At 42.0% G+C, this 27,263-nt stretch overlaps 1 protein-coding gene across 1 annotated transcript; it reads left to right on the top strand.

Moving 5' to 3' along the window:
• Window positions 1-427: 427 nt before the first annotated feature.
• LOC117365487 (uncharacterized threonine-rich GPI-anchored glycoprotein PJ4664.02-like) lies at window positions 428-27,228 on the top strand. Its single transcript, XM_033955962.1, has 3 exons — window positions 428-527; window positions 4,774-26,972; window positions 27,190-27,228. The coding sequence occupies exons 1-3, from the start codon at window positions 428-430 to the stop codon at window positions 27,226-27,228; spliced, it is 22,338 nt and encodes a 7,445-aa protein (XP_033811853.1).
• The last annotated feature ends 35 nt before the right edge of the window (window positions 27,229-27,263 follow it).

Raw genomic sequence — 27,263 nt, 5'->3', positions numbered from 1 at the left:
TTCACCCAGCCACTAATGCCACAGATTTGCACTCTGGATGCCCATGGGTCCCTTTTACAAAGCCGCGATAGCGTTCTTGCTGCGCCGGTAAATACACTAAAGCCCATAGGAATAAAAATGGGTTTTGGTGCATTTACCACTGTAGTATTGTTACTGCAGCTTTGTAAAAGGAGCCCTATAAGCAGAAGAAGCCATATGTGTGTGTTCTGAATTACTGAATTATAATTTTCTCCTTTGTTAATGATTCTCGGCCTGTAAACCAGACATTTTGCTTGCAGAATTCAATGGTATTAACACCTCAAAAATAACCAGATAGTGGAGAATATCCCAGAAATAAAGGATAGCTCATTTGGTTTTCTCTTTGTGATATCATTCTTCTACGTTCTCTTGCATTTCACGCTAATAGAAGTATTTATTTCTGCCAGGTATGGTAACTGAAGAATCGATTGCACCGATTGAAGGAAAGTCGAATACCACAACCCTGCAGACCACAACCCCAACCTTGAGTACCAGGACCACTACTGCAAGTAAGTGATACATCTGTATGGCAAAGCTGCCTATTGCTGTTGTCACAATGTATAGTCAATGTCTACTTGGCAAGAGCAGAATTGGTTTCAAAGACTAGGGGTGCAGAGAGCCTGAAGGAAAAGTTTCAACTTAGTCCCCCTATGCTCCCAAAAATCCAATTTATTTATTTATTTTGTTCACACCTTTTTCATTAGTAGTTCAAGGTGAACTACCTTTACATTACATTACATTAGTGATTTCTATTCCGCTTGTGCCTTGCGGTTCTAAGCGGATTACAAATTAGAAGATATCTGGACATTACCGAGAGAATTGTATAACAAAGATTCATGTACATTACATGATACAGTTGATAGTTACAAAATAGAGGATATCTGTATTTATCCGATGTAATTACATAGTAAAGATTCAAGTACTTACAGGAAACAGTGGAGAATAACAATATATTCGGGTAGCTGAGGAGGATAACCTAACATTGAAGGGAGAATGTGATAGGCCAGAACTCTGTACAGGGGTTCAAGGAGGGTTTGGATAGGTTCCTGGAGGATAAGGGGATAGAGGGGTACAGATATAACTTGAGGTAGGTTATAGAAGTAGGCAGAAACCACTTCACAGGTCGCGGACCTGATGGGCCGCCGCGGGAGCGGACCGCTGGGCGAGATGGACCTCGGTCTGACCCAGTGGAGGCAACTTCTTATGTTCTTATAAGTTTATTGGATACATGTGGTAGATGCTTATTTAGCGGTCTGGATATTTTTTGGTTGGTATGATTTGAGGAATTGACTAGTGTGTTATTCACAGGGGAGAAAGCATGTACGAGTGGGAGGAGATTAGTAAGTAAGGACGTGTTTTTTGAATAGAACTGTTTTGATTTCTTTTCGAAACACTTTGATGTTTTGATCATCAGTTTGGTGATGGTGGGGTCAATTTTCGCTGCCTGTGTTGTCAGGAGGCTGTCGTAAAGTTTCTTACATCGGGTACCATTATGAGGGGGGAAGGTGAATAGGTTCTGAGTTCTCCTTGATCTTGATCTAGGTGAGTGGTAGCGGTGTAGGTGGTTGTTTAGGTAGCTGGGGGCAGTGACATGGGTTACTTTAAATAGTAGACAATAGAATTTGAACTGAATTCTTGCTTTTATCGGAAGCCAGTGCGCGTCTACATAGGCGGGAGTGATGTGGTCAAATTTGCTAAGTGAGTAGATGAGTCTGATGGCAGTATTTTGTATGGTCTGTAGTTGTTTTATCATGTTGTTTGGGCAAGGTAGATAGAGGCTGTTGCAGTAATCTAAGGTACTAAGTATGAGGGATTGTACAATGAGCTTGTAGTGTTCTTTGGTAAGGAATTTTCTTATTTTTCTTAGGTTTCGCATGGTGAAGAATGCTTTTTGTACGATTTTGTGGATTTGTGTTTGCATTGTGCAGCATCTGTCTAATTGTATTCCTAGAATTTTGAGAGTGCTCTGTATTGGATATTTGGTTGCGTTTACTTCCAGTTCTGTTAGGGATGGTTTTTGTTCCTTTTCTAGTAGTAGGAATTTGGTTTTCTCTGCATTCAGTTTCAGCTTATGGTTCTTCATCTATTTTTCTACAGTTTCCAGTGTTGTTTTCAGTCGTCTGTTGGAGATGGGTCTTGGATGTCGAAGGGGAGGAGCATGGTTATGTCATCCGCGTAGCTGAAAGATGTTATATTTAGGGCGTCTAGGGCAGTGCCTAAGGAAGCTATAAAGAGGTTGAAAAGTATGGGCGAAAGAGGGGATTCTTGTGGTACTCCACATGGGTTTGTCCAGGGGTCGGATAGAAGATCTTTTGATTTAACTCTGTATGATCTAGTTTTAAGGAATCCTTGGAACCAGTTGTGGACTTTACCTGATATTCCTATGGCATCTAATATCTGGAGTAGTATTGGATGGTCAACTAAGTCGAATGCTGCTGAAAGATCGAGTTGGATGACTAGTAACTTGTTTCCTTTGCTGAGGTGCTGTCTGGCTATATCTAGTAAAGATATCAGTAGTGTTTCTGTGCTGTGGTTAGCTCTGAAACCAGATTGAGTTGGATGCAGAATGTGGTGGTCTTCTAGGTAATTGGTGAGATATTGTGCTACTATACCCTCTATGAGTTTGACATATAGTGGAATAGAAGCGATTGGTCTATAGTTTGTTGGGTTGTCTATTGGGCCTTTGGGATCTTTTAGTATGGGAGTGATTATGATTTCGCCAAGATCCGGAGGGAACTGACCTTCCCTGAGGGTGGTTTGCAGCCATAGCGTGAGACATGCTATGAATTTAGTGGACGCTGTGGCTAGTAGATAGGGAGGACAGTTGTTCAGATCACAAGAAGATTTGCTGTATTTTTTGTACAGCCGGTCAAGGTCTGACCATTGTGTCGTTGGGAAGTTGTTCCAGATCCTATCTGCTGAGATGGCTTCGTCTATTGTGGGATTTATCAGTATCTCTTCTATGATGTTTTGAGAGTTGTTGAATGTGAATCTGATTGTGGTGATTTTATTTTTGAAGTGGTCCACTAGTTGAGAAGCTGTTGGTGTCTGGGTGCCTTGGGTGGCGAGGAAGGGTTTGGTATCAGTGAGGTTTTTTACAATGCTGAAAAGTTTTTTGGTGTCCAGTTTTTCGGTGCCAATGAGTTTGGAGTAGTAGTCTTTGCGTTTATCCTTCAGTTTGATTTTGTATTGTTTGATTTGGGATCTCCATTCTGTTTTATTGTGGTCTTGTTTCTGTTTTTTCCATGTCCTTTCTAATTGTCTGCATTGCCTTTTTAGGTGTAGGAGTTCGGCGTCAAACCATTTGTCTGATGGTCTGCATACTTTGTTTTTTGTTTTTAGTGGCGCTAGTTTGTTCAAAGTGGATTCACTTGTGGAACGCCAGGTGTTTATGAATTATTTGGGGTTGTTTAAGTCTATTGCTGGATCTACTGTGTCCCAGAATGTATTAGGTTCGATTTTCTGTCTGGACTTGAAGCTTGATTTGCGTGGGGTAGGTTTGATGCTATTATGCTCCCAGTTGATGGTGAAGGTGTACTTGTAGTGTATGACATCATTGCATCTGCGCATGCACAGATGCCCTCCAGAAATGGCCCTGAGCTCAACGGTTTTCAAAACTCGGGCAAACTGCCAAGTTTTGAAAACTCAACCAAATGCCTGGACAGTCTTCTAAAAAGAGGACATGTCTAGGTAAGCCTATGCATGAATGCTTGGGCCCCCTCAATATGGGTTTGGAGCTTTTCCTAAATTTAGTTGCAACTTGCTACTTTGGCTGGCGGGGTTCCCATGCCCCACCAGCTGAAGCCCACCTCCTGCAAAGCCAGCAATTTTACTTGACTGCCACTGCCATACTGGCCAACACTCACTTGCCCCACAAATGCGTAGTATCTGTGAAACTGAGCATTATCTAGGGAGGCTCTCCATCTTCACATGTTCTGTATTTGGGCATGCATGGTGAGAGGGCTTCCTTTGTGCATGTTATTTGACTAAAGTCAAGCATTTGCAGTGGAGGGGAATGTTTGGCCGGTGCAAAGGCGGCAGTCCAGGAAGAGTGTTGCAAGAGTGCTGCTGTCTGCGAGGGCTTCAGCTGGTGAGGCTTTGGGTCTCCTGCCAGGTCAGGCATGTGGATGTGGGTATGGGTGGGGCAAAATTTGTGCCCCCCTCCACCTTGGGCTCAGGACCCCCCAAATTTGAGGTCTGGTAATGCGCCTGGATTTCTACAGTTATTAGGTGCTTAGTTAACGATGAAAATTAACTTCTATGAGCATAATGAGGAAACAGAACAATAAATACAAGGATAGAAGACCAAGGGATGAAAGAGAGAAGCTTACTTTGCCCAAACAATGGGCGCTATTATAGGATGTAGTTCCAGCGAAAACATTTCAATCGCTTTAAGGACCATAGCAAATCATTTGTATGAAGCTTCTCTGTTAAGCTCGACAAAACAGATAGCATTAGTCTTGATAGTTAGAAAGTCAGTATTTCCGACGGTGGTATTACAGAATTTGACCATGCTGCTTGGGTGTTACTGTTATATCACTTGAAGAAATTCAAATATCTAAGAACACTAAACCGTAAGTTGAATATTAATAAAGAACACATTTGTTGGTTATTATATGACAGCTTTTTACTGCTCAGCCTAGAAAATATTATCATAGTTTTTTTTTTTAATGGACATCTAAAATATATTCTACTCTGTTACTGAAATTGACCAAATCTCAAAAGCCAAAACTACATAATTTTCTGCATCTACAGACACTACAGCAACTGTTACTACAGTCATATTGCCCAGTACTACTTCATCATCATTGAGCACAACAGCAACAACCGAGACTAACAATGGAAAAACTGCAGGAACATCCTCAGCACAAGGAACAATCCCTACAGCAGTTACTACCACAGCTCCTAAAATCATAACCCCAGAAGTGTCAAACATACCAGCCATTACTAAAACAACTACCACACCAACAGTCTCAACAGTAATAAGCACTAAATCAAGAACTGCCATGAGTGCATCAGGCACAACTGAAGAAACACCCACAGCCCAGAAAACGAGCACTGCAGAAAGTTCTGCCATAACATCTAAAAGGACAACCATAGAAATTATAGCTGCCACATCCAGTGCTGCTCCAGTGACTACACCCATAGCTACAACCACAGCAAGTAGTACATCGGCAACTCTCACAAGTACACTATCTACCACTGCAGAAACAATTACAGCCTCCATTACTACTCCAACTATTATACCAAAATCAATGACCACAGCAAGTACCACATCAACAGCTGCTCACAATACTTCAACCAAAATTGTGGGAACAACCACAGCACAGACAACCATCACTTCAGCAACTAAAACTATTGAATCAAAAAGCACAATAGAAGAAGTCCTATTCACATCAGTCTCTACAGCTCTGACAATACCAGAAGCTACAACTATAGAAAATATTAAATCAACAGCTCCCACAAGAACCCTAGTTTCTACTGCAGCAAAATCCACAACCTCCACTGCTTCCCCACCTACTACATCAGTAGCAAGTGCAATAACAAATACCACCACAATTGCTACTCAGAATACCTCAGGCACAACTGTAAGAACAACCATAGCACAGATAACAAGCAGTGCAGCAACTACAACTTCACTTAGAAGCACAACAGAAGTCCTATCTACCTCATTTTCTATAGCCCCAACTAGTACACCAAAAGCAACAACCATACTAAGTATAACATCAACAGCTCCCACAAGTACCCACGTTAGTACTACAGCAACAACCACTGCCTTTACAACTGCTCCAACTACTACACCAATATCAAGTACAACCACAACTGTTACTCAGAGTACCGGTACCTTAACCACAAAAGTGAGAACAACCACAGCACAGTCAAACAGCAATGCAGCAACTACAGAAACACCTACAAAAACACCAACAGAAGCACTAACCACATCAGCATCTACAGCTCCATTAATTACACAAATAGCTATAAACAGAGCAAGTAGTACATCAACTGCTCCAAAAAGTACCCCAGTTAAAACTGAAGCAACATCCATAGTTTCCACAACTGCTCCAACTCCTACACCACTATCAATTATAACATCAAACAACACATCAAATGCTGCTCAGAGTATCTCACCCACAACTGTGGAAACAATTACATCACAGACAACCAGTACTACAGCAACTACAACTGCACCTACAAGCAAAACAACAGAAGTCCTATCCACATTAACCTCTACAGCTCTAACAACTACACCAATAGCTACAACCAGAGCAAGTAGTATATCAACTGCTTCAAAAAGTAACCAAGTTATGACTGCAGCAACAACAGCATCCACAACTACATCAACTACTACACCAATATCAAATACCTTGGCAAATAGCAGTAGAGGTACTTCTCAGAGTACCTCAAACACAGCACAGAGAACCAATACTAAAGCAACTATAATATCTGCAACTACAAGCACAACAGAAATCCTATCTACATCAACCTCTACAGCTTCAATGACCACACCGATAGCTACAATCACAGTAAATAGTACATCAATAGTTCCCACAAGTACCCTGGTTACTACTGTGGAATCATCCACAGCCTCTACAAATGCTTCAAATACTACAACAATATCAAATACTAAAGCAAGCACCACCAAGACTGCTGCCCAGAGTACCTCAGCTATAACTGTGTGGACAACTATAGCAAAGACAACCAACACTTCAGCAACTACATCAACTGCACCTACAAGCAAAACAACAGAAGTGCTATCCACATCAACATTTACAGCTCCATTGGCTACACCAGTAGGTACAACCAGAGAAAGTAGTATATCCACTGCTCCTACAAATAGCCAAGTTACCACTATAGTAATAACCAGAGCATCCACAACTGCTGCAACCACTGCAGTAAAAGAAAGTACAACATCAAAAGCCAAAACAACTGCTACTCAGACAACTGTGGGAAAAAAGATAGCACAGACAACTAACACTGCAGCAACTACATCAGCACCAACAAATACAACAGAAGTCCTATCCATATCAACCTCTATAGCTCCAGCTACACAAATAACTACAACTACAGCAAATACTACATCAACAATTCCCACAGGTATCCTTTTTAGCACTAAAGCAGCATTCACAGCCTCCACAACATCTCAAATTACTACACCACGATCAATTACCTCAGCACGATCCATTTCAACTGCTGCTCAGAGTACCTCAGTCACAACTGTAGGAATAACCACAGCACAGAAAATCAGCACTTCACAATCTACCACAACTGCATCTGCAAACACAACAGAAGTCCTGTCCACATTAAATTTTAGAGCTCCAAGTATTATACCAATAGCTTCAACTACAGCACCAAAAACTCTTCTCATTACTGCAGCAACATCCAAAGTCTCCACAACTGCTCCAAATACTATATCACTATCAACTACAATAGCAAACAGCACATCAACTGCGTCACAGAGTGCCTCAACCACAACTGTGGTAACAACCAAAGCAGAGACAACCAGCAATGCAAAAACTATGACAACTGCAACTACAAGGACAACTGAAGTCCTATCTACATCAATCTCTTCAGCTTCAATGACACCAAAAATAGCTACAACAATAGTGCATACTGGCACATCAACAACTCCCCCAAATTCCCCAATTATTACTGCAACAACATCCATAGCTTCCACAACTGCTCCAACTGCTATACCACTATCAGTTAGCGTAGCAAGCACCACATTAACTGCTACTAAAAGAACCTCATCCACGAATATGGGATCATCCATAGCACAGACAAGCAGCATTGTAGCAACTAATACATCTGTATCTAGAACAACAGAAGTTCTATCCACATCAATTTCTACTGCTCTAATTAAACCAATAGCTACAACCAAAGCAAGTAGTATATCAAATGCTCGCACAAGTACCCAAGTTACTACTGTAGAAACATCCACAGATTCAACAAATGCTCCAACTAATACACCACTATCAACTAACTTAGCAAGTATTACATCAACTGTAGCTCAAAGTAAAGTCCTATTTACATCAATCTCTTCAGCTTCGATGACACCAAAAATAGCCACAACAGTAGTGCATAGTGGCACATCAACAGCTCCCAAAAGTACCCCAATTACTACTGCAGCAACATCCACAGACTTCACAATTGCTCCATCTACTATACAACTATCAACTAGCATAGCAAGCACCACATTTACTGCTACTCAGAGTACTTCAACCACAAATGTGAGAACAACAACAGCACAGACAAACAGCACTGCAGCAGCTAAAACAATTGTTTCTACAAGCACAGCAGAAGTCCTATCCACATCATCTTCTACAACTAAACCAATTGGTAGAATGACAGAAAGTAGTAGTGCATCAAGAACTCCCACAAGTACCCTAGTTACTACTGCAGAAACATCCACTACCTCCACAATTGCTCCAACTACTATACCACCATCAACTACAATAGGAAGCAACACATCAACTGCTGCTACGGATACCTTAGCAAAGACAACCAGCACTGCAGCAACTACAGCAAAGACATCAACAACCACAACAGAAGTCCTATCTACATTAACCTCTCTATCTCCAAAGACTACACCAGTAGCTACAACCACAGTAATATCTCCTACAAGTATCCATGTTACCACTGCAGCAACAATCTCAGCCTCCAAAACTGCTACAACTACTAGACCAATATCAACTACTATAGCAAACACCATATCAACTGTTGCTCAGGGTACCTCAGCAACAACTGTCGGAACAATCACAGCACAAGCTCGTCGCAGTACAGCAGCTTTAATAACTAGACCTATGAGTATAACAGAAGTCCCATCCACATCAGATTCTACTGCTCCAAGCACTATAACAATAGGTACAACCATAGGAAGCAGTATTTCAATAGTTCCCACAAGTATCTTAGTTAACGTTGCAGCAACATCTAAAGCCTCCACAAGTGCTCTTACTACTATACCACTATCAAATTCAAAAGCAAGCACCACATCAAATGCTGCACAGAGTACCTCAGCTACAACTGTGGGAATAACCACAGCACAGTCAAATAGCACTACACCAACTACAAACACTACACCTACAAGGACAACAACAGAAGCCTTATACACATCAACCTCTAAACCTCTGAGTACACCAATAGGTACAACTACAGCAACTAGTAGTACAGAAGTCCTGTCAACATTAACCTTAGTTCCTATGACTACACCAATAGCTACAACCATAGCAAGTAATATTTCACCATCTCTCACAAGTACCCTTGTTACCACTGCAGCAACATTCAAAGCCTCCACAACTGCTCCAAATACTACATCACCATCTACTACAATAGCAATCAGCACATCTACTTCTGCTCATGGTACCTCAACCACAACTGCCAGCATTGCAGAAACAGCTAGCATTGCAAAAACTATGAGAACTGCAACTACAAGGATGACTGAAGTTCTATCTACTTCAACCTCTTCAGCTCCAATGACAACAAAAATAGCTACAACAATAGCACATAGTAGTACATCAACAGCTCCCAAAAGTACCCCAATTACTACTGCAGCAACATCCACAGACTTCACAATTGCTCTGACAGCTATACCACTATCAACTAGCATAACAAGCAACAACTTAATTGCTGCTCAGAGTACTTCAACCACAAATGTGGGAGCAACTACAGCACAGACAAACAGCACTGCAGCAGCTTTAACAATTGTTCCTACAAACACAACAGAAGACCTATCCACATTACCTTCTACAACTTCTACAATTAAACCAATTGGCAGAACCACAGAAAGTAGTAGTACATCGAGAACTCCCACAAGTACCCTAATTACCACTGCAGAAACATCCACTACCTCCACAACTGCTTCAATTACTATACCATCATCAACTACCATAGGAAGCACCATATCAACTGCTGCTAAGAATACGTTAGTCACAACTATGGGAACAACCAAAGCACAGACAACCAACAGTGCAACAACTACAGCAAAGGCACTGACAACCACAATAGAAGTCCTATCTACATTAATCCCTATATCTCCAATGACTATACCAGTAGCTACAACCACATCAACAGTTCCCACAAGTATCCATGTTACTACTACAGGAACAACAGCCTCCACAACTGTTCCAACTAATACACCACTATCAACTAGCATAGCAAGTACTACATCAACTTTAGTTCAGAGTACCTCAGCCATAAATGTGGGAACGACCACACTACAGACAACAAGCAGTGGAGCAACTAAAAGAACTGCACCTTCAAGCACAGAAATAGAAGTCCTATCCACCTCAACCTCAACACCTCCAATAACAACACCAATAGCTAGAACCACAAGTAGTACATCAAGAGGTGAAACAAGTACCCATGTTACCACTGCAGCAACATCCAAAGCCTCCAAAACTGCTCTAACTACTAGACCAATATTAACTAGTATTGCAAGCACCTCAGCAACAACTGTCGGAACAATCACAGCACAGGCTCGTGGCAGTACAGCAGCTTTAACAACTAGACCTATGAGTACAACGGAAGTCCTATCCACATCAGATTCTACTGCTCCAAGCACTATAACAACCAAAGGAAGCAGTATTTCAATAGTTCCCACAAGTATCTTAGTTAACGTTGCAGCAACATTTAAAGCCTCCACAACTGCTTTGACTACTATACCACTATCAAATTCAAAAGCAAGCACCACATCAAATGCTGCACAGAGTACCTCAGCTACAACTGTGGGAATAACCACAGCACAGTCAAACAGCACTACACCAACTACAAACACTACACCTACAAGGACAACAGAAGTCTTATACACATTGACCTCTAAAGCTCTGAGTACACCAATAGATACAACTACAACAACTGGTAGAATATCAACAGCTATAGTGACCACTGTAGAAACATCCACTACTTCCACAACTGCAACAACTATTATACTACCATCAACTTCCATAGAAAGCACATCAACTGCTGCTAAGAACTCCTTAGCCACACCTATGGGAACAACCAAAGCACAGACAACCAGCACTGCAGCAACTACAACAAAGGCACCAGTAACCACAGCTGAAGTCCTATCTACATTAACCTCTATAGCTCAAAAGCCTACACCAATAGCTACAATCACAGCAAGTAGTACAACAGCACCCACAAGTATCCATTTTACCACTGCAGGAACAAGAACAGCCTCCACAACTGCTCCAATTACTGCAACATTATCAACTACAATAGCAAACATTACCACAACTGCTGCTCAGAGTATCTCAGCCACAACTGTGGGAAGAACCATGACAGAGATAACCAGCACAAAAGCAACCTCAACAACTATACTTACTAGCACACCAATGTCAACCTCAACAGCTGGAATGGCTACACCAATTGCTACAACCACAGCAAATAGTAGTAAATCAGCATCTCTCATAAGTACCCTTGTTATCACTGCAGAAACACCCACAGCGTCCACAACAGCTCCAACTAATACACCACTATCATCTAGCATAGTAAGCAACACATCAACTGTAGTTCAGAGTACATTACCCAAAACCATGGAAATGACCACAGCACAGACAATCAGCACTGCAGCCACTATGGCAATGGCACCTACAAGCAAAACAACAGAAGACCTATTTACATCATCCTCTTCAGCTCCAGTGACTAAACCGATATCTATAACAACAGCAAGTAGTAATACATCGGAAGATTCCACAAGTACCCTAGTTGCCACTGCAGCAAAATCCACAGTCTACACAACAGCTCCAATTACTTCAACATTATCTACTACTTTAGCAAGCACCACCACAACTGCTTCTCAGAAACCCTTAGCCATAACTGAGGAAACAATCAAAGCAGAAACAAACAGCACCGTAGCAATGACTACAACTGTATTAGCAAGCACACCAATGGAAGTCCTATCCAAGTCAACCTCAGCAGCTGGAATGACTACACCAATAGCTATAACCACAGCAAATAGTAGTAGATCTGCATCTCTCACAAGTACCCTTGTTATCACAGCAGAAACATCCACAGCCTCTATAACTGTTCCAACTAATACCCCAATTTCAACTAGCATAGCAAGCAACACATCAACTATAATTCAGAGTACATCACTCAAAACCATGGAAACAACCACAACACAGACAATCAGCACTGCAGCAACTAAGGCAATGTCACCTACAAGCAAAATAACAGAGGACCTACCTACATCAACCTCCACAGCTGCAATGACTAAACCAATAGCTATAACAGCAGCAAATAGTAATACATCAGATTCCACAAGTACCCTAGTTGCCACGGCAGCAATATCCACAGTCTACACAACAGTCCCAAATACTACAACATTATCAACTACCTTAGCAAGCACCACCACAACTGCTTTTCAGAGAACATCAGCCATAACTGTGGGAACAACCAAAGCAGAAACAAACAGCTCTGAAGCAACTACAACTGTACTAGCAAGCAAACTAACAGAAGTCCTGTCAACATCAGCTTTAGTTCCTACAACTAAACCAATAACTACATCCATAGCAAGTAGTACATCAACCTCTCTCACAAGTACCCTTGTTACCATTGCAGCAACATCCAAAGCCTCAACTGCTCCAAATACTACATCACCATCTACTACAATAGCAAGTAGCACATCAATTTCTGCTCATAGTTCCTTAACCAAAACTGTGGAAGCAACCAGAGCAGAAACAACCAGCAAAGCAAAAACGATGACAACTGCAACTACAAGGATGACTGAAGTTCTATCTACTTCAACCTCTTCAGCTCCAATGACAACAAAAATAGCTACAACAATAGCACATAGTAGCACATCAACAGCTCCCAAAAGTACCCCATTTACTACTGCAGCAACATCCACAGACTCCACAATTGCTCCATCAGCTATACCACTATCAACTAGCATAGCAAGCACCAACTTAATTGCTGCTCAGAGTACTTCAACCACAAATGTGGGACCCACTACAGCACAGACAAACAGCACTACACTAACTACAAACACTACACCGACAAGGACAACAAGAGAAGCCTTATACACATCAACCTATAAACCTCTGACTACACCAATAGGTACAACTACAGCAACTAGTAGTACAGAAGTCCTGTCAACATTAACCTTAGTTCCTGCGACTACACCAATAGCTACAACCATAGCAAGTAATACATCACCATCTCTCACAAGTACACTTGTTACCACTGCAGCAACATTCAAAGCCTCCAGAACTGCTCCAAATACCACATCACCATCTACTACAATAGCAAGCAGCACATCAACATCTGCTCATAGTACCTCAACCACAACTGTGGAAACAACCACAGTAGAAACAGCAAGCAATGAAAAAACTATGACAACTGCAACTACGAGGATGACTGAAGTCATATCTACTTCAACCTCTTCAGCTCCAATGACAACAAAAGAAGCTACAACAATAGCACATAGTAGCACATCAACAGCTCCCAAAAGTACTCCAATTACTACTGCAGCAACATCCACAGACTCCACAATTGCTCCATCAGCTATACCACTATCAACTAGCATAGCAAGCACCAACTTAATTGCTGCTCAGAGTACTTCAACCACAAATGTGGGAGCAAATACAGCACAGACAAACAGCACTGCAGCAGCTTTAACAATTGTTCCTCCAAGCACAACAGAAGACCTATCCACATTACCTTCTACAGCTTCTACAATTAAACCAATTGGCAGAACCACAGAAAGTAGTAGTACATCGAGAACTCCCACAAGTACCCTAGTTACCACTGCAGAAACAGCCACTACCTCCACAACTGCTTCAAGTACTATACCACCATCAACTACCATAGGAAGCACCATATCAATTGCTGCTACAAATACCTTAGCTACAACTATGGGAACAACCAAAGCACAGACAATCAGCACTGCAGCAATTACAACAAAGGGACCGACAACCACAACTGAAGTCCTATCTCCATTAACTTCTATAACTCCAAAGACTACAGCAGCATCTACAACCACAGCAAGTAGTACAACAGCTCCCACAAGTATCCATGTTACCACTGCAGGAACAAGAACAGCCTCCACAACTGCTCCAATTACTGCAACATTATCAACTACAATAGCAAACATTACCACAACTGCTGCTCAGAGTATCTCAGCCACAACTGTGGGAAGAACCATGACAGAGATAACCAGCACAAAAGCAACCTCAACAACTATACTTACTAGCACACCAATGTCAACCTCAACAGCTGGAATGGCTACACCAATTGCTACAACCACAGCAAATAGTAGTAAATCAGCATCTCTCATAAGTACCCTTGTTATCACTGCAGAAACACCCACAGCGTCCACAACAGCTCCAACTAATACACCACTATCATCTAGCATAGTAAGCAACACATCAACTGTAGTTCAGAGTACATTACCCAAAACCATGGAAATGACCACAGCACAGACAATCAGCACTGCAGCCACTATGGCAATGGCACCTACAAGCAAAACAACAGAAGACCTATTTACATCATCCTCTTCAGCTCCAGTGACTAAACCGATATCTATAACAACAGCAAGTAGTAATACATCGGAAGATTCCACAAGTACCCTAGTTGCCACTGCAGCAAAATCCACAGTCTACACAACAGCTCCAATTACTTCAACATTATCTACTACTTTAGCAAGCACCACCACAACTGCTTCTCAGAAACCCTTAGCCATAACTGAGGAAACAATCAAAGCAGAAACAAACAGCACCGTAGCAATGACTACAACTGTATTAGCAAGCACACCAATGGAAGTCCTATCCAAGTCAACCTCAGCAGCTGGAATGACTACACCAATAGCTATAACCACAGCAAATAGTAGTAGATCTGCATCTCTCACAAGTACCCTTGTTATCACAGCAGAAACATCCACAGCCTCTATAACTGTTCCAACTAATACCCCAATTTCAACTAGCATAGCAAGCAACACATCAACTATAATTCAGAGTACATCACTCAAAACCATGGAAACAACCACAACACAGACAATCAGCACTGCAGCAACTAAGGCAATGTCACCTACAAGCAAAATAACAGAGGACCTACCTACATCAACCTCCACAGCTGCAATGACTAAACCAATAGCTATAACAGCAGCAAATAGTAATACATCAGATTCCACAAGTACCCTAGTTGCCACGGCAGCAATATCCACAGTCTACACAACAGTCCCAAATACTACAACATTATCAACTACCTTAGCAAGCACCACCACAACTGCTTTTCAGAGAACATCAGCCATAACTGTGGGAACAACCAAAGCAGAAACAAACAGCTCTGAAGCAACTACAACTGTACTAGCAAGCAAACTAACAGAAGTCCTGTCAACATCAGCTTTAGTTCCTACAACTAAACCAATAACTACATCCATAGCAAGTAGTACATCAACCTCTCTCACAAGTACCCTTGTTACCATTGCAGCAACATCCAAAGCCTCAACTGCTCCAAATACTACATCACCATCTACTACAATAGCAAGTAGCACATCAATTTCTGCTCATAGTTCCTTAACCAAAACTGTGGAAGCAACCAGAGCAGAAACAACCAGCAAAGCAAAAACGATGACAACTGCAACTACAAGGATGACTGAAGTTCTATCTACTTCAACCTCTTCAGCTCCAATGACAACAAAAATAGCTACAACAATAGCACATAGTAGCACATCAACAGCTCCCAAAAGTACCCCATTTACTACTGCAGCAACATCCACAGACTCCACAATTGCTCCATCAGCTATACCACTATCAACTAGCATAGCAAGCACCAACTTAATTGCTGCTCAGAGTACTTCAACCACAAATGTGGGACCCACTACAGCACAGACAAACAGCACTACACTAACTACAAACACTACACCGACAAGGACAACAAGAGAAGCCTTATACACATCAACCTATAAACCTCTGACTACACCAATAGGTACAACTACAGCAACTAGTAGTACAGAAGTCCTGTCAACATTAACCTTAGTTCCTGCGACTACACCAATAGCTACAACCATAGCAAGTAATACATCACCATCTCTCACAAGTACACTTGTTACCACTGCAGCAACATTCAAAGCCTCCAGAACTGCTCCAAATACCACATCACCATCTACTACAATAGCAAGCAGCACATCAACATCTGCTCATAGTACCTCAACCACAACTGTGGAAACAACCACAGTAGAAACAGCAAGCAATGAAAAAACTATGACAACTGCAACTACGAGGATGACTGAAGTCATATCTACTTCAACCTCTTCAGCTCCAATGACAACAAAAGAAGCTACAACAATAGCACATAGTAGCACATCAACAGCTCCCAAAAGTACTCCAATTACTACTGCAGCAACATCCACAGACTCCACAATTGCTCCATCAGCTATACCACTATCAACTAGCATAGCAAGCACCAACTTAATTGCTGCTCAGAGTACTTCAACCACAAATGTGGGAGCAAATACAGCACAGACAAACAGCACTGCAGCAGCTTTAACAATTGTTCCTCCAAGCACAACAGAAGACCTATCCACATTACCTTCTACAGCTTCTACAATTAAACCAATTGGCAGAACCACAGAAAGTAGTAGTACATCGAGAACTCCCACAAGTACCCTAGTTACCACTGCAGAAACAGCCACTACCTCCACAACTGCTTCAAGTACTATACCACCATCAACTACCATAGGAAGCACCATATCAATTGCTGCTACAAATACCTTAGCTACAACTATGGGAACAACCAAAGCACAGACAATCAGCACTGCAGCAATTACAACAAAGGGACCGACAACCACAACTGAAGTCCTATCTCCATTAACTTCTATAACTCCAAAGACTACAGCAGCATCTACAACCACAGCAAGTAGTACAACAGCTCCCACAAGTATCCATGTTACCACTGCAGGAACAAGAACAGCCTCCACAACTGCTCCAATTACTGCAACATTATCAACTACAATAGCAAACATTACCACAACTGCTGCTCAGAGTATCTCAGCCACAACTGTGGGAAGAACCATGACAGAGATAACCAGCACAAAAGCAACCTCAACAACTATACTTACTAGCACACCAATGTCAACCTCAACAGCTGGAATGGCTACACCAATTGCTACAACCACAGCAAATAGTAGTAAATCAGCATCTCTCATAAGTACCCTTGTTATCACTGCAGAAACACCCACAGCGTCCACAACAGCTCCAACTAATACACCACTATCATCTAGCATAGTAAGCAACACATCAACTGTAGTTCAGAGTACATTACCCAAAACCATGGAAATGACCACAGCACAGACAATCAGCACTGCAGCCACTATGGCAATGGCACCTACAAGCAAAACAACAGAAGACCTATTTACATCATCCTCTTCAGCTCCAGTGACTAAACCGATATCTATAACAACAGCAAGTAGTAATACATCGGAAGATTCCACAAGTACCCTAGTTGCCACTGCAGCAAAATCCACAGTCTACACAACAGCTCCAATTACTTCAACATTATCTACTACTTTAGCAAGCACCACCACAACTGCTTCTCAGAAACCCTTAGCCATAACTGAGGAAACAATCAAAGCAGAAACAAACAGCACCGTAGCAATGACTACAACTGTATTAGCAAGCACACCAATGGAAGTCCTATCCAAGTCAACCTCAGCAGCTGGAATGACTACACCAATAGCTATAACCACAGCAAATAGTAGTAGATCTGCATCTCTCACAAGTACCCTTGTTATCACAGCAGAAACATCCACAGCCTCTATAACTGTTCCAACTAATACCCCAATTTCAACTAGCATAGCAAGCAACACATCAACTATAATTCAGAGTACATCACTCAAAACCATGGAAACAACCACAACACAGACAATCAGCACTGCAGCAACTAAGGCAATGTCACCTACAAGCAAAATAACAGAGGACCTACCTACATCAACCTCCACAGCTGCAATGACTAAACCAATAGCTATAACAGCAGCAAATAGTAATACATCAGATTCCACAAGTACCCTAGTTGCCACGGCAGCAATATCCACAGTCTACACAACAGTCCCAAATACTACAACATTATCAACTACCTTAGCAAGCACCACCACAACTGCTTTTCAGAGAACATCAGCCATAACTGTGGGAACAACCAAAGCAGAAACAAACAGCTCTGAAGCAACTACAACTGTACTAGCAAGCAAACTAACAGAAGTCCTGTCAACATCAGCTTTAGTTCCTACAACTAAACCAATAACTACATCCATAGCAAGTAGTACATCAACCTCTCTCACAAGTACCCTTGTTACCATTGCAGCAACATCCAAAGCCTCAACTGCTCCAAATACTACATCACCATCTACTACAATAGCAAGTAGCACATCAATTTCTGCTCATAGTTCCTTAACCAAAACTGTGGAAGCAACCAGAGCAGAAACAACCAGCAAAGCAAAAACGATGACAACTGCAACTACAAGGATGACTGAAGTTCTATCTACTTCAACCTCTTCAGCTCCAATGACAACAAAAATAGCTACAACAATAGCACATAGTAGCACATCAACAGCTCCCAAAAGTACCCCATTTACTACTGCAGCAACATCCACAGACTCCACAATTGCTCCATCAGCTATACCACTATCAACTAGCATAGCAAGCACCAACTTAATTGCTGCTCAGAGTACTTCAACCACAAATGTGGGACCCACTACAGCACAGACAAACAGCACTACACTAACTACAAACACTACACCGACAAGGACAACAAGAGAAGCCTTATACACATCAACCTATAAACCTCTGACTACACCAATAGGTACAACTACAGCAACTAGTAGTACAGAAGTCCTGTCAACATTAACCTTAGTTCCTGCGACTACACCAATAGCTACAACCATAGCAAGTAATACATCACCATCTCTCACAAGTACACTTGTTACCACTGCAGCAACATTCAAAGCCTCCAGAACTGCTCCAAATACCACATCACCATCTACTACAATAGCAAGCAGCACATCAACATCTGCTCATAGTACCTCAACCACAACTGTGGAAACAACCACAGTAGAAACAGCAAGCAATGAAAAAACTATGACAACTGCAACTACGAGGATGACTGAAGTCATATCTACTTCAACCTCTTCAGCTCCAATGACAACAAAAGAAGCTACAACAATAGCACATAGTAGCACATCAACAGCTCCCAAAAGTACTCCAATTACTACTGCAGCAACATCCACAGACTCCACAATTGCTCCATCAGCTATACCACTATCAACTAGCATAGCAAGCACCAACTTAATTGCTGCTCAGAGTACTTCAACCACAAATGTGGGAGCAAATACAGCACAGACAAACAGCACTGCAGCAGCTTTAACAATTGTTCCTCCAAGCACAACAGAAGACCTATCCACATTACCTTCTACAGCTTCTACAATTAAACCAATTGGCAGAACCACAGAAAGTAGTAGTACATCGAGAACTCCCACAAGTACCCTAGTTACCACTGCAGAAACAGCCACTACCTCCACAACTGCTTCAAGTACTATACCACCATCAACTACCATAGGAAGCACCATATCAATTGCTGCTACAAATACCTTAGCTACAACTATGGGAACAACCAAAGCACAGACAATCAGCACTGCAGCAATTACAACAAAGGGACCGACAACCACAACTGAAGTCCTATCTCCATTAACTTCTATAACTCCAAAGACTACAGCAGCATCTACAACCACAGCAAGTAGTACAACAGCTCCCACAAGTATCCATGTTACCACTGCAGGAACAAGAACAGCCTCCACAACTGCTCCAATTACTGCAACATTATCAACTACAATAGCAAACATTACCACAACTGCTGCTCAGAGTATCTCAGCCACAACTGTGGGAAGAACCATGACAGAGATAACCAGCACAAAAGCAACCTCAACAACTATACTTACTAGCACACCAATGTCAACCTCAACAGCTGGAATGGCTACACCAATTGCTACAACCACAGCAAATAGTAGTAAATCAGCATCTCTCATAAGTACCCTTGTTATCACTGCAGAAACACCCACAGCGTCCACAACAGCTCCAACTAATACACCACTATCATCTAGCATAGTAAGCAACACATCAACTGTAGTTCAGAGTACATTACCCAAAACCATGGAAATGACCACAGCACAGACAATCAGCACTGCAGCCACTATGGCAATGGCACCTACAAGCAAAACAACAGAAGACCTATTTACATCATCCTCTTCAGCTCCAGTGACTAAACCGATATCTATAACAACAGCAAGTAGTAATACATCGGAAGATTCCACAAGTACCCTAGTTGCCACTGCAGCAAAATCCACAGTCTACACAACAGCTCCAATTACTTCAACATTATCTACTACTTTAGCAAGCACCACCACAACTGCTTCTCAGAAACCCTTAGCCATAACTGAGGAAACAATCAAAGCAGAAACAAACAGCACCGTAGCAATGACTACAACTGTATTAGCAAGCACACCAATGGAAGTCCTATCCAAGTCAACCTCAGCAGCTGGAATGACTACACCAATAGCTATAACCACAGCAAATAGTAGTAGATCTGCATCTCTCACAAGTACCCTTGTTATCACAGCAGAAACATCCACAGCCTCTATAACTGTTCCAACTAATACCCCAATTTCAACTAGCATAGCAAGCAACACATCAACTATAATTCAGAGTACATCACTCAAAACCATGGAAACAACCACAACACAGACAATCAGCACTGCAGCAACTAAGGCAATGTCACCTACAAGCAAAATAACAGAGGACCTACCTACATCAACCTCCACAGCTGCAATGACTAAACCAATAGCTATAACAGCAGCAAATAGTAATACATCAGATTCCACAAGTACCCTAGTTGCCACGGCAGCAATATCCACAGTCTACACAACAGTCCCAAATACTACAACATTATCAACTACCTTAGCAAGCACCACCACAACTGCTTTTCAGAGAACATCAGCCATAACTGTGGGAACAACCAAAGCAGAAACAAACAGCTCTGAAGCAACTACAACTGTACTAGCAAGCAAACTAACAGAAGTCCTGTCAACATCAGCTTTAGTTCCTACAACTAAACCAATAACTACATCCATAGCAAGTAGTACATCAACCTCTCTCACAAGTACCCTTGTTACCATTGCAGCAACATCCAAAGCCTCAACTGCTCCAAATACTACATCACCATCTACTACAATAGCAAGTAGCACATCAATTTCTGCTCATAGTTCCTTAACCAAAACTGTGGAAGCAACCAGAGCAGAAACAACCAGCAAAGCAAAAACGATGACAACTGCAACTACAAGGATGACTGAAGTTCTATCTACTTCAACCTCTTCAGCTCCAATGACAACAAAAATAGCTACAACAATAGCACATAGTAGCACATCAACAGCTCCCAAAAGTACCCCATTTACTACTGCAGCAACATCCACAGACTCCACAATTGCTCCATCAGCTATACCACTATCAACTAGCATAGCAAGCACCAACTTAATTGCTGCTCAGAGTACTTCAACCACAAATGTGGGACCCACTACAGCACAGACAAACAGCACTACACTAACTACAAACACTACACCGACAAGGACAACAAGAGAAGCCTTATACACATCAACCTATAAACCTCTGACTACACCAATAGGTACAACTACAGCAACTAGTAGTACAGAAGTCCTGTCAACATTAACCTTAGTTCCTGCGACTACACCAATAGCTACAACCATAGCAAGTAATACATCACCATCTCTCACAAGTACACTTGTTACCACTGCAGCAACATTCAAAGCCTCCAGAACTGCTCCAAATACCACATCACCATCTACTACAATAGCAAGCAGCACATCAACATCTGCTCATAGTACCTCAACCACAACTGTGGAAACAACCACAGTAGAAACAGCAAGCAATGAAAAAACTATGACAACTGCAACTACGAGGATGACTGAAGTCATATCTACTTCAACCTCTTCAGCTCCAATGACAACAAAAGAAGCTACAACAATAGCACATAGTAGCACATCAACAGCTCCCAAAAGTACTCCAATTACTACTGCAGCAACATCCACAGACTCCACAATTGCTCCATCAGCTATACCACTATCAACTAGCATAGCAAGCACCAACTTAATTGCTGCTCAGAGTACTTCAACCACAAATGTGGGAGCAAATACAGCACAGACAAACAGCACTGCAGCAGCTTTAACAATTGTTCCTCCAAGCACAACAGAAGACCTATCCACATTACCTTCTACAGCTTCTACAATTAAACCAATTGGCAGAACCACAGAAAGTAGTAGTACATCGAGAACTCCCACAAGTACCCTAGTTACCACTGCAGAAACAGCCACTACCTCCACAACTGCTTCAAGTACTATACCACCATCAACTACCATAGGAAGCACCATATCAATTGCTGCTACAAATACCTTAGCTACAACTATGGGAACAACCAAAGCACAGACAATCAGCACTGCAGCAATTACAACAAAGGGACCGACAACCACAACTGAAGTCCTATCTCCATTAACTTCTATAACTCCAAAGACTACAGCAGCATCTACAACCACAGCAAGTAGTACAACAGCTCCCACAAGTATCCATGTTACCACTGCAGGAACAAGAACAGCCTCCACAACTGCTCCAATTACTGCAACATTATCAACTACAATAGCAAACATTACCACAACTGCTGCTCAGAGTATCTCAGCCACAACTGTGGGAAGAACCATGACAGAGATAACCAGCACAAAAGCAACCTCAACAACTATACTTACTAGCACACCAATGTCAACCTCAACAGCTGGAATGGCTACACCAATTGCTACAACCACAGCAAATAGTAGTAAATCAGCATCTCTCATAAGTACCCTTGTTATCACTGCAGAAACACCCACAGCGTCCACAACAGCTCCAACTAATACACCACTATCATCTAGCATAGTAAGCAACACATCAACTGTAGTTCAGAGTACATTACCCAAAACCATGGAAATGACCACAGCACAGACAATCAGCACTGCAGCCACTATGGCAATGGCACCTACAAGCAAAACAACAGAAGACCTATTTACATCATCCTCTTCAGCTCCAGTGACTAAACCGATATCTATAACAACAGCAAGTAGTAATACATCGGAAGATTCCACAAGTACCCTAGTTGCCACTGCAGCAAAATCCACAGTCTACACAACAGCTCCAATTACTTCAACATTATCTACTACTTTAGCAAGCACCACCACAACTGCTTCTCAGAAACCCTTAGCCATAACTGAGGAAACAATCAAAGCAGAAACAAACAGCACCGTAGCAATGACTACAACTGTATTAGCAAGCACACCAATGGAAGTCCTATCCAAGTCAACCTCAGCAGCTGGAATGACTACACCAATAGCTATAACCACAGCAAATAGTAGTAGATCTGCATCTCTCACAAGTACCCTTGTTATCACAGCAGAAACATCCACAGCCTCTATAACTGTTCCAACTAATACCCCAATTTCAACTAGCATAGCAAGCAACACATCAACTATAATTCAGAGTACATCACTCAAAACCATGGAAACAACCACAACACAGACAATCAGCACTGCAGCAACTAAGGCAATGTCACCTACAAGCAAAATAACAGAGGACCTACCTACATCAACCTCCACAGCTGCAATGACTAAACCAATAGCTATAACAGCAGCAAATAGTAATACATCAGATTCCACAAGTACCCTAGTTGCCACGGCAGCAATATCCACAGTCTACACAACAGTCCCAAATACTACAACATTATCAACTACCTTAGCAAGCACCACCACAACTGCTTTTCAGAGAACATCAGCCATAACTGTGGGAACAACCAAAGCAGAAACAAACAGCTCTGAAGCAACTACAACTGTACTAGCAAGCAAACTAACAGAAGTCCTGTCAACATCAGCTTTAGTTCCTACAACTAAACCAATAACTACATCCATAGCAAGTAGTACATCAACCTCTCTCACAAGTACCCTTGTTACCATTGCAGCAACATCCAAAGCCTCAACTGCTCCAAATACTACATCACCATCTACTACAATAGCAAGTAGCACATCAATTTCTGCTCATAGTTCCTTAACCAAAACTGTGGAAGCAACCAGAGCAGAAACAACCAGCAAAGCAAAAACGATGACAACTGCAACTACAAGGATGACTGAAGTTCTATCTACTTCAACCTCTTCAGCTCCAATGACAACAAAAATAGCTACAACAATAGCACATAGTAGCACATCAACAGCTCCCAAAAGTACCCCATTTACTACTGCAGCAACATCCACAGACTCCACAATTGCTCCATCAGCTATACCACTATCAACTAGCATAGCAAGCACCAACTTAATTGCTGCTCAGAGTACTTCAACCACAAATGTGGGACCCACTACAGCACAGACAAACAGCACTACACTAACTACAAACACTACACCGACAAGGACAACAAGAGAAGCCTTATACACATCAACCTATAAACCTCTGACTACACCAATAGGTACAACTACAGCAACTAGTAGTACAGAAGTCCTGTCAACATTAACCTTAGTTCCTGCGACTACACCAATAGCTACAACCATAGCAAGTAATACATCACCATCTCTCACAAGTACACTTGTTACCACTGCAGCAACATTCAAAGCCTCCAGAACTGCTCCAAATACCACATCACCATCTACTACAATAGCAAGCAGCACATCAACATCTGCTCATAGTACCTCAACCACAACTGTGGAAACAACCACAGTAGAAACAGCAAGCAATGAAAAAACTATGACAACTGCAACTACGAGGATGACTGAAGTCATATCTACTTCAACCTCTTCAGCTCCAATGACAACAAAAGAAGCTACAACAATAGCACATAGTAGCACATCAACAGCTCCCAAAAGTACTCCAATTACTACTGCAGCAACATCCACAGACTCCACAATTGCTCCATCAGCTATACCACTATCAACTAGCATAGCAAGCACCAACTTAATTGCTGCTCAGAGTACTTCAACCACAAATGTGGGAGCAAATACAGCACAGACAAACAGCACTGCAGCAGCTTTAACAATTGTTCCTCCAAGCACAACAGAAGACCTATCCACATTACCTTCTACAGCTTCTACAATTAAACCAATTGGCAGAACCACAGAAAGTAGTAGTACATCGAGAACTCCCACAAGTACCCTAGTTACCACTGCAGAAACAGCCACTACCTCCACAACTGCTTCAAGTACTATACCACCATCAACTACCATAGGAAGCACCATATCAATTGCTGCTACAAATACCTTAGCTACAACTATGGGAACAACCAAAGCACAGACAATCAGCACTGCAGCAATTACAACAAAGGGACCGACAACCACAACTGAAGTCCTATCTCCATTAACTTCTATAACTCCAAAGACTACAGCAGCATCTACAACCACAGCAAGTAGTACAACAGCTCCCACAAGTATCCATGTTACCACTGCAGGAACATTAGCCTCCACAACTGCTCCAAATACTGCAACATTATCAACTAGCATAGCAAACATTACCACAGCTGCTCAGAGTATCTCAGCCACAACTGTGGGAAATACCATGGGACAGATAGCCAGCACACCAGCAACCACAACTGTACTTATAAGCACACCAATGGAAGTCCTATCCAAATCAAGCTCAACTGCTCCAATGACTACACTAACAGCTGCAACCAAATCAAGTAGTGCATCAATAGGTCTCTCAAGTAGCCAAGTTCCCACTGCAGCAATAACCACAGCATCCACATCTGCTCCAGCTTCTAGAACAATATTAAGTAGTATAGCAAACACCATATCAACTGCTGCTCAGCATACTTCATCCATAACTATGGGAATAATCAAAGCACAGGCAACCAAAACTACTGCAACAGAAATCCAATCTATAACAAATTATACAGCTTCAAGCTCTATACCAATAGTTACAACAGTAGCTCCCTATACTGCACCATTATCTACTACTACAGAAAGCACCACAACTCCTGCTCAGAGTATCTCAGCCATCACTGTGGGATCAACCACAGCAGATACAAACAGAACTGCAGAAGTCCTGTCCACATCAGCTTCGAGAGCTCCAATGACTACACCAATAGCTGCAACACCAGCAAGTAGTACATCAAGAGCTCCAACAAACACCTATGTTACCACTTTAGCAACAACTATGGGAACCATCACAGCAAAGGCAAGTAGCACTACAGCAACTATGATCACAGCAGAAGTTTTATCTACAGCTCCAAGCACTATACCAATAGGTTCAACCACATCAATAGCTCCTACAAGTACCCTAGTTACTACTGCAGCAACATCCAAAGCCTCCAAAACTGTTCAAACAACTACACCAGTATCAATTATCATAGCAAACTTCACATCAAGTGCTGCTCAGAGTATCTCAGCCACAACTATGGGAGCAACCAGACCACAGACAACCATCAATGAAGCAACTAGAACTCCACCTATAAGCACTATAACAGAAGTCCTTGCCACATCAACCTCTAGAGCTCCAACAAGTAGAACAATATCTAGAACCACAGCAAGTAGTAAGTCAACAGTTTTCATAAATACCCTAGTTACCACTGCAGCCTCTACAGCCTCCACAACTGCTCCAGATATTGCAACATTATCAACTACTACAGATAGCAGCACCACAACTGTTGCTCAGAGTACCTCAGCTACAACTGTGGAACCAACAACAGCACAAGTAACCAACAATGCAGCAACTACAAAAACTGCTCCTACAATCCCAACAAAAAATGTCCTATCCACATCAACCTCTACAGCTCCAATTGCACCAATAGCTACAACCAGAGCAAATAGTATATTGACTGCTCTTACAAATACCCAAGTTACCACTGCAGCAACAACCACAGTCTCCACAACTGCTTTAACTACAACACCAATGTCAAATACCATAGTAAATACCAGTAGAACTGCTGTTCAGAGTACCTCAACCACAACTATAGGAATAAACACATCACATACAACCAGGAGTGCAGTAACTACACCTATTAATATAAGAACAGAAGTTCTATCCACAACAGACTCCTCAGCTCCAACGTCTACACCAATAGCTACAACCACAGGAAGTAGTATATCAATAACTCACACAAGAACTCATGTTCTCACTGCAGGAGCAACCACAAGAACTCATGTTCCCACTGCAGGAGTAACTAAAAAAACTGTATCACTTTCAGATACCATAGCA

This window comes from Geotrypetes seraphini, chromosome 8 (genome assembly GCF_902459505.1).
Source record: "Geotrypetes seraphini chromosome 8, aGeoSer1.1, whole genome shotgun sequence".
NCBI classification, from domain to species: domain Eukaryota; kingdom Metazoa; phylum Chordata; class Amphibia; order Gymnophiona; family Dermophiidae; genus Geotrypetes; species Geotrypetes seraphini.
This window is presented reverse-complemented; position numbering and strand designations above follow the sequence as displayed.